The 15,849-nt window shown below is 38.6% G+C and overlaps 1 protein-coding gene across 2 annotated transcripts in view; it reads left to right on the top strand.

The window, feature by feature from the left end:
- Positions 1 to 15,849, top strand: part of FBXL2 (F-box and leucine rich repeat protein 2) — a 55,187-nt gene that overhangs the window by 37,149 nt on the left and 2,189 nt on the right. The window contains exons 6-14 of one of the 2 annotated variants that reach the window (XM_072853733.1): positions 814 to 882; positions 969 to 1,064; positions 1,372 to 1,498; positions 1,694 to 1,768; positions 5,071 to 5,201; positions 9,237 to 9,297; positions 10,769 to 10,813; positions 11,113 to 11,169; positions 14,937 to 15,149. In XM_072853733.1, coding sequence (XP_072709834.1) covers positions 814 to 882; positions 969 to 1,064; positions 1,372 to 1,498; positions 1,694 to 1,768; positions 5,071 to 5,201; positions 9,237 to 9,297; positions 10,769 to 10,813; positions 11,113 to 11,169; positions 14,937 to 15,149 — 874 coding nt within the window. Of the gene's footprint in view, positions 1 to 813; positions 883 to 949; positions 1,065 to 1,371; positions 1,499 to 1,693; positions 1,769 to 5,070; positions 5,202 to 9,236; positions 9,298 to 10,768; positions 10,814 to 11,112; positions 11,170 to 14,936; positions 15,150 to 15,849 lie in introns of both variants that reach the window. The other variant, XM_072853734.1, reaches the window with a different exon arrangement.

Here is a 15,849-nt window from a genome sequence, read left to right as displayed (position 1 = left end):
TTAACCACGGCAAGCCTCCAGACAAAACTGTTTTTGTGTGTTTCCTCCACCCCTGCCAATAAAATCCATGCAGTTGGAGGAAACATGGGCATAAAAACAGTGTTCTGAAATGCAACGCAGCTGTAAATATTACTCTGCAGAGATGAAAAGAAAGTTTATGTATTTCTTCTGGATGATTAGTATAATGATACATACAGGCTTTTAGCAGTATAATAGCTCCAGTCATCCTTAGAGTTCATACCCAGTAGTGCACACATGCATTTTAATTTTTAAATCATAAATAACTAATTTGCAACCCACAGGGCTTTCCATTAGTAGTCCGATAGGCTTAGGTCCCACTTCTGTATTGTGCAAGGTATGTTCCTTTTCATTTGATGTGGGAGTGAGCTCCTTAATAAGACTTACAAAGGCTTCAGTAATGACATATGCAAAAACTCTGCCCAGCAGTTTTAATATTTAACTGATGTGATATTTAAACCTTTCTGCTTATGCCCTAGTGGTTTTAGTTAACACATTTGAAGAAAGTCAGTTCTGGCTTGTATATGACAGAAATAAACACCTTGCTCAAGTGGCATTTGAGAGAGGAACAACACTTGGTTTCAGGAGTTACCCAAGACAGAGACTTGCAATAGCAAAAGGAAAAAGCAACCACTGAGACAGATGTATTTGAGATGTACTTTGTAATTACTCCGGGGCTTGAAGATTAAGCTTTTTGACTGAGGTGGAAGGAGGTAGGGGACAGAGCGCACTCTAGTGACTGTATTACAACTTGTGACATTATATTAATTCTCCAGCTTTTTGTTGCTGTTTTAGGACCTTTGCACAGAACTGTAGAAACATCGAACATTTAAATCTAAATGGGTGCACAAAAATCACTGACAGGTAAGTCAAAGGGGTTTTTTGTTTGATGGGAAAATTTGGAAAAAGAAGTAGCTGAAGGTATTTTTAGTGTGTCTGCTGTTTTGCAGCACGTGTTACAGTCTTAGCAGATTCTGTTCCAAGCTGAAACATCTGGATCTGACATCTTGTGTAGCCATCACAAACAGCTCTTTGAAAGGCTTAAGGTAAGAAGATTCAGTGTTTTGTGTTAAAGAAAAGCGTTTAAAGAGCTGTTCAACATTTAATAAGGTTAAAAAAATCAGTGCTGAACCTTAATACTGTGTATCAGCGCTGACTGTATCCTATATCTAGCACTTCTTGGGTGTAGACTATGATGTTTGTGTGTGGTCTTTTCCCATTACTTTTCTGTGGAGGCCTGGCACAGTCCACTGGCTATCATTAATTTCTAACAGTGTGTTTAATTTGGGTTTCCCACTGTTATGACTATTTGAAGGCTGGATTTAACTTTATGTATTTTTTTAATTCTCCCAGTGAGGGTTGCAGAAATCTGGAACATTTGAATCTTTCCTGGTGTGATCAGATTACGAAGGATGGTATTGAAGCACTGGTGAAAGGGTGTAGTGGACTAAAAGCTCTATTTCTTAGAGGTTGCACACAGGTACATAACTGCTTGGGTGATCCTTTAGGAATAAAATTTTATTTTGGGTTTTTGAAATTTCCATGAATTAAAAAATACCTTTTTTGTTATAGTCTTTTGTTCAGTATTACAAGATGTATACATTCTTTGGGCTGCTTTGCTGTGCTTTTAATTTCTTGTTTCTTTTCCTATGTCCTATTTAATTGCTAAATACAGTTAGAAGATGAAGCATTGAAACACATTCAAAATCACTGTCATGAACTTGTAATCCTGAATTTGCAATCCTGTACGGTAAGTATTTGAAGCTTCAAAAGATACATTCTCTAAGAATCGTAAACCATTTTTGAATGCTAATGAATTGATCTGCTACACACTTAAATAATTCAAATAGTACATCTTTGCAGTTTACAGAATTTTGTGTGGAGTAAAGGTCTTAAATGCGCTGGCTGTTTCTACAGCTGAGTGAGGATTTGGAGTGTTGGGTTATTTTTTTTCTCCTCATTACATCTTTTAACTGTAGCAAGCTCTAGAGTAAGAATTAACTGCATTCATTCAAATCTCATGAACTGTGTATGCGCTAAACCATGCAGTTTTACAGATTTAGTTCTTGTTCTCCCGTCTGTTCAGGTCAAACATTTTGGTCTATTCATCACTTTAAGGTTTCTAATCGAGCAGAAGCCATATTCTGGGCTACATACTTGAGAGTAAAATGTAATGGCATCATAACTGAAGATGATTCAGAACCATCTAGATAGCAGGAGAAGGGCATGCTTCTTCAATAGTAATGGAAGAACACATTCATTTGTAATGAAATGACTGGGAATCATTCATGTACTTTTAATTCTACTTAGTACACAAAAATTAGATTTGCTGTATTTCATATTTGCTTTTTTGTTGTTTCTGATGTGACCTTTTAGGAATGGGAAAGATCCCCTTTTAGATTTTAAATGTATTTAAGTAATTCTTTGTCTGTAAATAAGCCTTAGAAAATATTGAAATAAATTAGAGTTTCAGTGTTTCAGTCATGCAAATTTGAATAATGAAGTTAGATTTTTTTTTTTCTTTTGGAAAGTTTTCTACAGTTTTATTGCTAGAAGGTATCATAAAATCTTCTTGGGCTAAAACGTTCAAATCTGTTTTACACATTATTTCTGAATGAATGTGGCATGGGATCATTTTTTATTAAGATTGAATGAAAAATTTTGGACCTAATAGATTTCTTTAAAGTGTTGAACATTTTGGAGTGCTAGGGATTATTAAAAAGTTACATTAAAAAATGGCAGAAATTAAGAACAACATGAATACAAAGCTTTAGCTTCCATGAGCCAGATGTTTAGTGAAAGAGAATTTTGAGATTTTTCAATCTGAATTTTTCAATTCTGAATGCCCACTGAAGTTGGGCACCTAAAGATAACGGGAATGAAAGAAAGTTCCTTCTTTTGGTCAGAACCAATCTTAAATAAATAAAGTTAGTACATGATTTCCTCCCCTTTCACTCTTCCTTTTGCTGTCTTCCTCCTCCAAAGTTATTTTTCTGTTGTGTTTTACCTGTGGCTAATGAGATATATCAAGGCCAGTCTTTTCTGATTATTTTTGTGGAAGGCTCTCAGGAGGTCTGTTGATAATCAGTTATGATCTGTCCCGCTTACAAGGGGCTTTGGCATAGAAGTGTACCGGAGTTTTCCCTTGGCCAGTATGTTTGTTGTCACGTAGGTATTAAGTACCAACAAAAAACCCCCTCATGACTGAAAGTATTTTTCCCTTTGAATTTTTTGAGTGTCCTACCTAGTTACATATGCTTTAAAGCTTTATTTCACTGGAGATGTGTCCTGCTAGCTTGGCTTAGAAGCATGCTTCCAGAAGCAGCCAGGCTCTTTATGATCAAAGGGCTAGCACTGATTTTTACCCAGCAGGTCTCTTTGTGTGTTATATGATCCACACTTCAATTCTAGTGGCTCTGTTTTATGGACCTTGTAGAATGCCAGGCCAGCTCCAGCAGCTGCAGAATGAACTGATACTAACGCTGGAAACTGCACATCTGAAAGGTTCCATCTTTAGAGTGTAGAAACTGGGGACTTGCAGGCATTTTTTGAGCACTTTTCTTTCCTGAGAGGGATGTAGGCATTGAAATCACAAGCAATTTCAGAATGGAAAATTTTCATATATAACTTGAGGGTTTTGTCCATCTCCAGCAGCAGCATAAAATTTACATAGTCCTTACCTCCAAAATAGTTCCTTTTCCCAATAATAGTGTAATGAGTATCTCTCAAAGGGAACAGAACAGTTCCAGAAAGTATCTTCTTATCTGTAGATGAGGCAAATCCTTCTGGATCCACAAAAAGAAGACAAGACTTCTAGTTTTCTGTCTGGAGTAATTTTTATTTGACAGAAAGATTTGCAAATTTAAACTACTGATATTAAAACGTTCTGGGCTGGGGAAGGGGGCATGAGGTGATCTCCCTTTGTGCAGAGCTACTGCTATTTCTCATCCTGTTTTCGTCTATGAAAGGTAATGTTTGTGGTAATAGCTTCAGAAATATGCTATAGTAGTATTAGCATACCTAGATGAGTGGCTTATAAAAGGAATGTGTATTTTCAATTCAAAATACAGTAGAGGTCTTTGTTATGATTGGAAGAGTAATGTTAGGCCAGGAAATAAAATAACCTGTTTCACCATGAAGTCCTTCAGCAGAAAAATTAAATTCTTGGAGTTAGGAGTGGGAGGAGGAGAGAATACTTTTTCCAGAATAGAAGACCTGTAAACAAAATAATATTTGCACACACACCCAATAACCTAGTTCCTGTTGCTATTTTGTGTGCAGCTGCATTGGAGCTATTTCTTACAGCTCCTGTTTCAGAGAGAAAACTTCTTGAGTCATATTCCAAATTCAGAGTTACTTTTTTCAGAATATCTACTACAAAACAATTTTGAGAAATGAAGAACCCTCTTTTGAGTTAAATCTTTCAGCTAAAGACAACTGCATAGGGTAGGGCAAACCTGGCTTTTACATTTGTCTTCTGCAAAGAATGGATTATATACAATTGCTTACCTGTAACTCTTCCTTTGAAAATTATATCTGGACGTGAAGGATTTTTACCCTTGGATTCTACTGCGCCAGTGCGAAATAGGTAGTTAGCTCTCCTGCTATCGAGCTCTAAGCTTTCTTTTGCACTGTTCCTGAACTTACACAGTCACTGGAACGAAAGACCTGAACTCTACAAACATATTAGCAGCAAGCTATTTCACACAATGACAACTACAATTAAAAAAAAAAATTATGTGAAAATTATAAAGCAAATGCAAAGTGAAAGAGGAAGACAACAACAAACAACTTTCCCTCTGTGCTTCAGACTGCCTTTGAGCAGTGCTCGAGATCTGTGGAAAAATACATAGTTAAGTAGGAACTGTGTGTGTTGATTATCTTCAGTGTTATCAATGAACATGGTTTCACAATGGTGTTTTTTGGTTGAAAATCCACAGGTTGCCATGGTTATATACAGTGTGACACTAAGAGTTCAGTAATATGACTTGATTTTTGTTCTTAGCTGATTACTTGATAATGAAGTAACTTCAACCTTCTTCTGCGTTGCAGCAAATTTCAGATGAAGGCATTGTAAAAATCTGTAGAGGATGTCATAGACTTCAGTCGCTCTGTGTTTCAGGCTGTAGCAACCTTACAGATGCTTCTCTCACAGCACTTGGTCTAAACTGTCCAAGGCTGAAGTGAGTATGTCATGAGCGTGTCGTGAGTATGTCATGTTGTTACTGGCCTGATCTAAGAAATTCACTTCTGAAGATAATCAGCTGATATCCACAGGTTTGATTTAGCTTTGTGTTGTTTGTGTTACCTTTGCAATCAAACCATTAAGTTAGAAGTACCAGCTGAATATAAACTTGAGGGCTGGTTCTCTGTAGCTAGCATATGAATGTAGTCCACTGTATATTGGAAAAACAAGAATTAATGTATGACAAATAAAACATGTTGAACCTAGCAGTTCAATTCTGTGCTTCTAGCTAAATATTTTAGGTACTAATTACAAGCCAGAAGAAAAGAAGAATAAAGCCCATTATTTTTTAAAAAGGTAAAAATATCTGTAGCTGTGTTTCATCTTGTGATGTTTGTACTCTGATCTGGTTTTATGCAGTTGTTTGTCTCACAAAAAAATAGCTAAATCATACCTCAGTATTATATTTACAGATTTTATTATAAATGTGTTTTTAATATGCTCTGCAGTACATCCTGGCAGTCTTAAACTCTGATATGGAGTTTGCTAATGTCTCTTCAAGTGCTGAGGACTGATATTTATGGCATAAGTTTTGAGTAATAGGGGCTCGTCAGTTAAAAATAGTATAAACTTTTACATTGATGTAATTTGCACTAACGTTACGGTGGTATTCTCAGAAGTGGGAACAGCTTCAGCTTTAATAATGAAGCTCAGTCTTGCAGCAGCCCTCTGGTTGTGGGGACGTAGAATACTTCTTGTAAGGTCTAATTTTAATGTGAATTAAATCAAAACAGAAGATTTTTGAATGTCACTAAATCGCCATTTATGACAGGAACATGCAGGAGTCGCAACTTGTTGTACTTCAATCACAGATAAATGGAGGAAAGTAGATCATAAAAATTAGGGGAAGCTACATTCAAATGCCAGTGTGCAGTATGCTGACACGCAGTGTTCCTTTAGCTGATTGAGTGAAAAAGAGCTTTTGTTACTGTAGAACACATGTTCTTAAAACAATTCCAGAGTGACAGTTCATACTTAGAAGAGCTTACATGTGCCTGTGTTTGGTGAGGAGTCTTCTGACACACTTAATTGTGTTCCTTAGAAAGCTGTGCTGTTATTACTAGTCTTTTTTCCACGATTTCTCTCATTCTCTCAATTCACAGCTCAGATTGGAAATAGAAGGAGGTCTAAAGTGCTATTAGTTGTGGAATTCTTTCCAAGGGCAGTACAACTGTAGCAGGAAACTGTTGGTAGGTAAACTGTTAGCCCCTGTCTGTGCCACGAGGGGGAAGGCGTCTGCCGTTCTTCTCCTTTGATGAGGAACAGTATAAGGAAAAAAATGACCCTTTGCAGTGATCACTGCAGAGGATTGCATGATGGAAAGACAGATGATACAGCTGGTTACATCTAGAGTTTTGGGATCATGTATGGAAAGTACTTGATAAAAATTATGTTGGAAATCAAAGGGAAATGTAATTCCACACTTGTTCGTACCTTCTGAATATTTCGGTGTTGAGTATGAAAGAAAACTCTCCTGCCTCTGTTGGACGTGCTGGCCCTGTTAGGAAGCTTTTGAGTATTTTCTGTGCTGTGCTACTCTCACTTCACTTCAGGGTCTTGGATGTCCTACTGTGCTGCTTTCCATGATATTGCTGTGTTCTGCAGCTGTTACCACTCACAAATGACATCTCCTTGAAAAAAAATCCTAAGCTTGACCATCTCCCTTCAGCTGTTTTTCTTCCCCTGCATCAAGATTTAGCTGTCTTCTCATTCCTTTTTATATCTGCTCATTTATTAAGTGCTTCATACCTTCTCTGTTTTTCTTTTTTTTGCACTATTTAGTGTTAAAATACTAGTAGGTGTTTTGGCGAGGCTTATCAAGAAAAGCTCCCATGAACCATGAATGTCTTTGTCTAGGTGGGGCTGTGAAAATTAGGATCATATTGCCTTTAACCCCACCAATGTTCTCTCCCACCTGCTGCTAATTCAACAGGAGTAGGGAGGTGGTATGTGCAGAGACGCTCCTGCTGTGCCCAAAAGACATCTGTGGACAATGAATGCAACTGTGAGGTCTGCCTCAGAGAACATTGCTTTGTAGGAGTGGGGAATCTGCTCTGGGATGTCATTTTGCCTCATCAGCTCCTATGCTAGGTACTTTGTCACGAATCACTGGATGGGAAATAAATGTCAGCTGTATCTGGAAAAAAGAAGAGCCCTCTGTAATTAAGTACAATCATTAAAACAAAGGAAAAATTAGGACTTCGCCCACGTTCATGCTGACCAGTGCCTTCCCAGCTGTTTTTCATACTGGGACCTGATTGATGCAGTGTGTGTATATATAGCTCACTCTCCCCATTCTGCTTTTCTGACTGACTGCACACCCAATTTCAGGAAAGCTAGAGCTGCTAGTCTTCTGGTTTCTTACTCCCCTGTTTCCGTATTCTTATTTTCAACCAGATGTGCAATAAGTAGCATCTCCACTATTTTGCACACTGTGGATGTAATCCCCCCACCCCCATTTAAAGTCAGAAATGTAATGAGGTTGGGGATCCAGTGGTTTTAAGGTTAGATGGGGATGAAAGCAAGTAAATGATGTAAAGGGTAACAAATGTGACCTGAATAATTTTTTTTGTGGTGGTGGTTTTTTTTCCTTTTCTATCCAGCATCCTAGGTAATTTTCAGAGTAGCTGAGAGTATTTTATGGTAGGTTGCTAACTGCCCTTGATGGAAGGGCACAAAGTTCCCAAATGTGAGTCTGGAAAGAAAATATGGAGGTGTTACAACCATCCATTTGGAAATACCTGTCTTGGTACCTCTCTGTTGGCTGCTCTTGAGTTTCCGTCATACTTCTGAACCTCGTTGAAGGCTAGCACTCTGGACGTGGTTATCAAGGGTGTAGCCTGTGGGGCTGCTTACCTCTAAATTCAGCTGCACTCTTGCTTTTGGCCTGAAGAGATTGATCCAGCAAAGTCATAGTCAGAACCCCACATCCCGTACTCTGGTGGGGTTGTATTTTTCTCGTGCACACAGCATGGCTTTTCCCTTTGCGCTTTATCCATAGAGAGAGTGCTTTCTAATGACCTCCTAAACCAGTGGAAGAATCTAGATGCCTCTAAATGTTACCACAGCAAGAGGTTCTTCTGTCCATCTTGCCCTGCCTCCTCCCCCACCGACCCCAGTATAGAAGTAGTGTTTGCTGTGGTAAGTTGCACTTAGTTTGTGCTTCTCCTTGCACAGTGCTGCTGTTTCCCCTTATTCATCTTGATACTCACTCCACCTGCAAAGTAAAAAGTGTTCATTGAAAAAAAAAAAAAAAAAGAAAAAGAAAACGACAAAAAAACTGTTACGGGACGGAGGCCTATTCCATGTACTAGTGGTGCGCTTTTGGGGCAGTTGACCTTTTTTTGTCAGTACTGCTTCCCAGTACCTCCCATGGGAGTGTTGGGTTTATCTTTCCAAAACACTGTGTTATTTTCTTTAAGGTTGTGTTGGTGTAGTTCATTGTTTTTATTGCGGGCTGGGAGAATTTAAGCTCCTTGCTTTCTGGTAACTTGCTTCACTGTGCTTCATGCAGAGGCTCCGGGTGAATTTCTAGTAAGCAGTTTCTCAGTTTTGTGGCTTCCCAACATCCTGTGTTTAGATAACAGGTTTTAGATGCAGGCTTCATCTGCATTTTCCTTAACTCAGGGTTTATTCTCCCATATCTTTTCTCAGATAACACATGAGAAAACTTGAGCATTATGCTGTCTTACTGAAACGAGGTCAAAATGCCTATAATTATGTATAATTTTTTTCCACTAAATGTTGAGAAGATTTGAGGATTGAACTTAATGTGTTCTGTGACTATTAGAATCTTCTGGTAAGCGGGATCAAAAGTCTGCCTAGTGCTTTTTAATTGCAAATTACAGTGAAAAATAGGCATATATATACATTTGCTAATGAGAGCTTTAAGTTGCAGAAGACAAATTTGTATCTCAAATGCATTTGCTTTTCTCTGTGTTAATGTTTTCTTTAACATTTAAAACTTTTCCAGGATTTTGGAAGCTGCAAGATGTTCACATCTCACAGATGCTGGTTTTACCCTTTTAGCACGGGTAAGGGTCACTGCAGAAGGTTAGAGCTCGCCTTGTTTTCATTGCTGCTGAGCAGCTGTGAATTGATGTAGTCCTGCTGGGAAGGAATATGAGAAAAAGAAAAATAAAGTAGGAAGAACCCAGTGGAGGAGGGGACTACAAAGTGATTTTATTTCTGGATTATACTTGGAGCTGCAACTTGATCTATTTTGCCTATCATTGCATTTTTCACCTTTTCCCCCTCTTTTTTAGTATGTTTCAGTTGGATTTATTATGCTTAACATAATTCTAAACTTGTGTTATGTATTCTAGCCAAATTTCCCCTATAAAGATGTCACATAACCTTGTAATATTTACACCCCCAAAATCACCATATAATAGATTATTCTGAGCATACCTTTAAGTTACAAAAATATGTACATTTTACATTATAAACTATAAGGGCTTGTGCCCTGATTCATGCTGTAAGTATGTAAAGTGAGCGTATAGATTGTATAAAATGCTTCAAGTTAGATTTGTATGCTTGATGGTTTAGGAAATCTGAACACAAAAATAATACTCTGTAAACAGGATTCATTTACACGACTGATGTTTAGTGTGAATGAAAGGGGTTTTTTCTAGCCACAGTAGTTAAACAGAGTGGTTTTCTAATCATTCAGCACTACAGCCTTGGGCTTTCGGTAGTCACCTCAAGCCTGCTGCTGGGAGCTGCAAGTCAAACCATTTTTTCATATGCCTGTAAATAACAGGGTTTGGGGTTTGGGCTGACCCGTGGCACCATGTGGTCTGCTGCGAAGTCACAAGGTTACATCATTTTCTTGAAATTAGTCATGATCAGTCATTGAAAGCACTTCTAAAAGCTTGTTGCTAGGAATCTCTCAGAATATTGGTAGAATTGCTTGTATTAAATGTGAAGTGCAGCTTTCTCCCAGCCTTAAAGTGGACCCTATTTTAATATTTTCAGCATTCATTAGCAAAGCAAATTGTTTTTAAGGCTTCTTTCTAAAGTATGATGGTGAAGAGAGATGTTTCACAGGCTTCGGTGTGTTTCAGATTAGTTTGGTGCAGGTTGATGTATGCAGAAGTTGGATTCATCTGTATGCAGATTAGTTAGCTTTAGTGCACAGGCTGTAAATAGCATAGGTTTGAATTGAAATTGACCCCAAAAGGGGGAAGGGAAGCAGGGGTGAGTGAGTACTGATCACATACATACTGTTCCCAGCCTTACATGGCAAGGAGGAGAAACTTAACGTAGTAAGAGAAAGGCTGAAAATGTAGACGTTTGGGGTGGAGGTGGTGTGTTGCTTGTGGATTTTTTTTTTTTTTACCATTTTTTGTCCTTTGATGGTGATCAAATACGTGAAGGGATTTAGCTCACAATTTCCTCTTGGAGGCTGTGCTTTCCCATACTACTAGCCCTGTGCATGATTTTATGTCTATATGTTGTTTTATTTTGTCTTTTGTTTATCTGTTTGGTTTTTGTTTATTTTAGAATTGCCACGAGCTGGAGAAGATGGACTTGGAAGAATGCGTTTTGGTGAGATATAGCATTAAAAGGAATATTGAACATCCAGCATAAGAATGCAGTGCCAATAAGAACATTAGCACTTTCAGTTAAATGTGCTTTGTTTTTTATTAATAGTGCGGTGTTTATGATAGTAGATAAAAATAATTATTGGGAAATTCTATACAGGGAAATATTTGAAGAGCAACAGGTGATTGGGTGTTTTCCAGAAATAACAGAACCTTCATCTGGTAGGGAAAGAGGTATCCTATTTGAGGGTTGGCCCTCCTACTGTCTGTTGCTTATGGTTGGTTGATTTCTTTTATTTCTAGATAACTGACAGCACATTGATACAACTTTCTATACACTGTCCTAAGCTACAAGCATTGGTAAGTTTAACTCTTTGTTTGTGAACTTTACTACATACCTCCAAAACCACACACATACACAACTCCTTCAATATAAAACCAGGTTGTTTACTCTGGATCTAGAAAAAGTTCCTGATGCAGTATGATACTGTGCAAAATATATGCAAGTGTCATAAGTATTCTAAAAGAAGCAGGTTACTCCTAAAATATTTACATGCGTTGTGTGATAAAAAAGATTACCAAATCAGTGAGTAGTAACCAGAAAGCTTATATTTTATGGTTAACATCCTTTCGTATTTGATTTCTTAGTTAAAATAAAACTTTTCATAGGCAACTTACAGTACTCAGACCTTTACAGATACTCTTAAGTGTTCACCGATAGTTTTCTTAGGGATTATGACATTTTAAGTCAAATATTGAATAAACAAAACCACTCAGTGAAGATAAATGTAATCACTCTATAATCAGTTTTGCATGCAAGCAGTTTTTCCCAAGGACTACATTTACATAGTAAATTATGGAAGGTTTTTTGACCTAGACTTTTGAATGTAATTGGAGAGGATTGAGATGCCTTCAGTGGGGTACCCTGCTTACTGTATTTCAAAGAACTGGCTTTTAGGGAATGGTTGCTTAGATCTTTCAGAACATTAAAAACAATTTCAGGTGACATAAATTTGGCTGTTCTTCAGTCAAGGTACTCCGAAATTATTAGACCGTCCTTACAATAGACGCTCTTGTATTTAGAGCCAGTTGTCCCATAAGTGCAGATTTGTTATATACTACTTCAAATGTACCTGAGAGAACAAGTATCTTTATAATCTGTTCTTAGAGGGGATTAAAGGAAGGTTTGCTGCTTCATTAATTAAATTGTTTTATGATTGGTTAGTGTTAGTCACCCAGTGTTACTAAGGTAGCAACACAAGGAGAGATGGCTTTTCAAAAGGAGCTTATTCATTATTTTTTATTGTTGTTTTTTATTTTTGCTCATTAATTGTCTGACCTCATTTCCGTACCATAATTCTTAATGTTAGGCCAAACAAGAATTGTCAGGAGGTGTGGAGCTATTTATATGGGACACTTTCTGTTCTTCCACAACAGATGTGTTTTCGTATTGTAATCCCAACCGTAACCAGTACTTGCAAGAGATCTTTTGTACCAGTTCTGCCAGTGCTTCACCGGAGATATCATAAAACCTCATAACTTTCAAGTATTTTTCTCAGCCTGCTCCTGTTTGCTGGCCTGTGTGTGGTAGCCCACAGACGAGGAAGCGTGGCATTGGTAAAATAACATACCTTTTCTAAGGGAACCAGAAAAATCGATTTTTATGTTGATGTGTATATCCTATGTGTAGGAAGGATACATACTCAAAGATTGTGAGTGAACAGTGATGGCTGAGAATTACAGGGAAAGAAAAAACAGACTAGCAGGTGCCGAATACCCTATGTGAACTGATCTTGATACTTCAAATGTGAGATCATATACTGTTGATGGTTCTGTAAACTCTTGTGTAGCTATGTTTAGGTATCTTTGCAGTTTAAACAAATATTTTGGAGTTGCAGAAATCAACTTTCAATTTGTTTCTTGGTGTTTGGAGACTCAATAGACAGTGGAAATAAGCAAAAGCACTGTTAGACCAATTATAACCAACTGTTACATCTTCATCAGTATCAGAGTACGCAAATGCTTTATTTCTTACTGGACTTAAGAAGTAATTTCTGGTGAAAGTGTTTAATATTTATACATTCAAATTATTAGAGAGACTGTGAAATACTCATTCCTGGAGATGAGAAGATAATTGAATTCTTCACTTACGTTGATCATACTGTTTCTTACTGTCACAGCATATCATGCCATATTTGATTTATACACTGCATTTAGTATGTATTAACAAAAAAAAAGAATTTGACCATATCTCTTTGTTCTAAAGATTTCAAGCAATTGTTTTTGTAAAATTCCACATTACTAACACTTTCTAACAGGCTTATGAAGTCAGAAAAATCATGTGGTTTAATATGAAGTATGTATCATTTGGCATATTTGTTTTACAAAGTTCTACGAACTCAGCTGTACATCCTGTATTGTCCTTTCAGTACCAAATACAGTGTCAGGAAAGCTGATTTTATAAGCTGCTTACTTCCTGGGATGGAAAACTCTTAATTAGCCAGCATGCTGCTGCCATAGCCAACAGCTTCACATAACCTCCTGTCCTTCCTTGAAACAGCAGGTCTATTATCAATGTTCTTTAACCCTGCAGCTGCTGATTGTTTCCAGGCTGTGAGCCAAATCCGATGCTCAGAACACATACATAAAGAAAGTAGGTATAGGAGAGAACTTAAGTATTTAAAGAGTTGATAAACTTGCAGAATGTAAACATGTCCTAAGATAAAACACTGTTGATAGGGGCAAGCGCTTCATTTCTGTTGCCTTTTGGAGACAGTATGCAGTAGTTGTGGTGTTGCTTGGAGTCACTGCCAGCTGCTCACACTTGGTGAGGGAGTAAAATTGGACCAGCTGGAGCTGAAGGGAAGCTGCTGGGGTGGCTCCCCATCCAACTTGAGGGGAGTTGTAGACCTGTCTCCCAGCCTCTTCTCTGGTCACTTGTTCATCCTGTCAGGCTGAAATGAAGGAAGGTAGATGTGTTGTACCAAGAGAAGGGAAGGATTACGTGTTTGATTTAGATGGTTGGCAAGAGGTACTTTTGAGCACTACTGTTAGCTTGCGCCAAGTTAAAAAGTGCTTTTGGATTGCTGCAAGTGTTTCTTCATCAGTTGCTGTCTGAAAAATACTTGTGGCAAGGAAATGCTACTTCAGAACCAGTCACCCTTAAACTTTGATACAAGTACGGGCAAGACACAGGGCTGAGCAGAAAGCAAGGAGCTAGCTCAGAGCCCAGGGCAAGAGTAGTAGAGTTCATAGATCCTGCACATTGCTAGTGCAGAAGACTTGAGAGCATTCATTTCACTGGTGACAAAGAGTGGGTTTTAAGCGTCCTTCCAGGAAGGTCTGTTTCCTGTTGTTGTCATCATCATTGCTTCTCCAAAAGTCATGAATTCCCTAAAGGAACCAGGAAACTGCTTTATGTGGTGCTACTGCCCGAGATGCTGCAACTTCTTCCATGCTTTTAAAGTTCAAGGGAGTAAAAAAATATGCTGAAGAGAAGCAGAATCTTTTAGTTTATTATGCTGACTGTTGCAGAAAAGACCTGCTCCTGCAGCTGTACAAGACATTTATTACTCCTTGTATGTGCAGCCTGGGGTGCTAAGCGCTCACGGTTTTCCTGAGATCATTATTTGGCAAATCGGTCCAGCCTGATTGTTCTTTATCTATGTGGACTTGCACAGGCTTGGTCCTGGTGGTATGTATGAAAACATGGTAGCTGTGAAACAGTAACTCCTGTCAGTAGACCTTCATCTATTCCTATATGTTCTTGATCATCCTTTAAAGTTGTCTCCTGTTTCTGGCACGGCACGTGTTGCTTGCAGCCATTGGTAACAGGGGTGTGTGACAATTGGAACAGAATTTCCACATTCATAGAGAGCAAAGGGGCCTGAGGAGTTTGCCAGCGCTGCTTGTTTTGGGACTCAACTCATTTTGAAGCAAAGTTAAAAATAAAGTACAGCCCTTTTGTTAAGTAGAGCTGTTTCTTCTGTTACTTTTCTGGATTTCAGCTGTGTACTCTTTCTGTTTAACCACTAGAATGAAGGAGGTTGAAGAGGACTTCTGATGCTTAGAGGATAGAGGAACTTAGGACTGAGTGATGTCATTATAACTGTTTGCCTCTATTTTAGAGCTTATCTCACTGTGAATTGATCACTGATGATGGGATTCTTCATCTGAGCAACAGTACGTGTGGTCACGAGAGGCTGCAGGTACTGGAGCTTGATAACTGTCTTCTCATCACTGACGTGACTCTGGAACACCTGGAGAACTGCCACAACTTAGAGAGAATTGAGCTGTATGACTGTCAGCAAGTCACGCGAGCTGGAATCAAACGAATCAGAGTACGTGTTTGCTGACTTGTTCCGGTGGGAATGCCCGAGCCGTTGATACTGCTTGAGATTGTATGAATCCTGCAGATGCCCCAGGCAAGGGAGGATGGAAAGACAGTCTGAATATCGTTCTGTTAGGTCCCCATCTCTAGGGACTAAACATGGCTTTTCTATATGAGCAGTAATAATTGTCTAATTCTGTTGATAACTCATGACACTTTCGCTGTTGAAATGATAAGTGCTTATCTTCTGCTTTTTGTATTTTTTTCAAATACAGGCTTCTATGCTTTTAGGATTGTGTAGTGGCATTCTTTAACTCTCCTAAAATATATGTTAATATACAGAGCCAATGGTAAAACATCTGCATGGAGATTTCGGTTAACGGGTTGTAGGGCCATTAGGCCCTGGAATCCAGCCATGAACTCTCTTCCTCCATGTACATCCCCCGTTAGGTCAGGGACCGCCTACCTTGGGGAACAGCGTTTAGCCTCGCTGTTCTTCCCTGATTCATGTCCAAACACTTTTGCAATTGGAAAGCTCATCCCTGACAGCGACTACTGAGGGCAGATGCCCCGTTCTATTCCATGCTGCTTTCTAGGATGAGGGAAGCAGGGAATATGGGAGACAAGACACAGACAAGGCTTTCTTCAGTAGCCAGGGGTCCATCTCTCCCCTGCAGCAGAACACGTGCCTCTTGGGATAGAGGGCTCTC

This window comes from Ciconia boyciana, chromosome 2 (assembly GCF_034638445.1).
Source record: "Ciconia boyciana chromosome 2, ASM3463844v1, whole genome shotgun sequence".
Lineage (NCBI taxonomy): Eukaryota > Metazoa > Chordata > Aves > Ciconiiformes > Ciconiidae > Ciconia > Ciconia boyciana.
The sequence above is the reverse complement of the archived record's forward strand: the minus strand, read 5'-3'. Positions and strand labels throughout refer to the sequence as shown.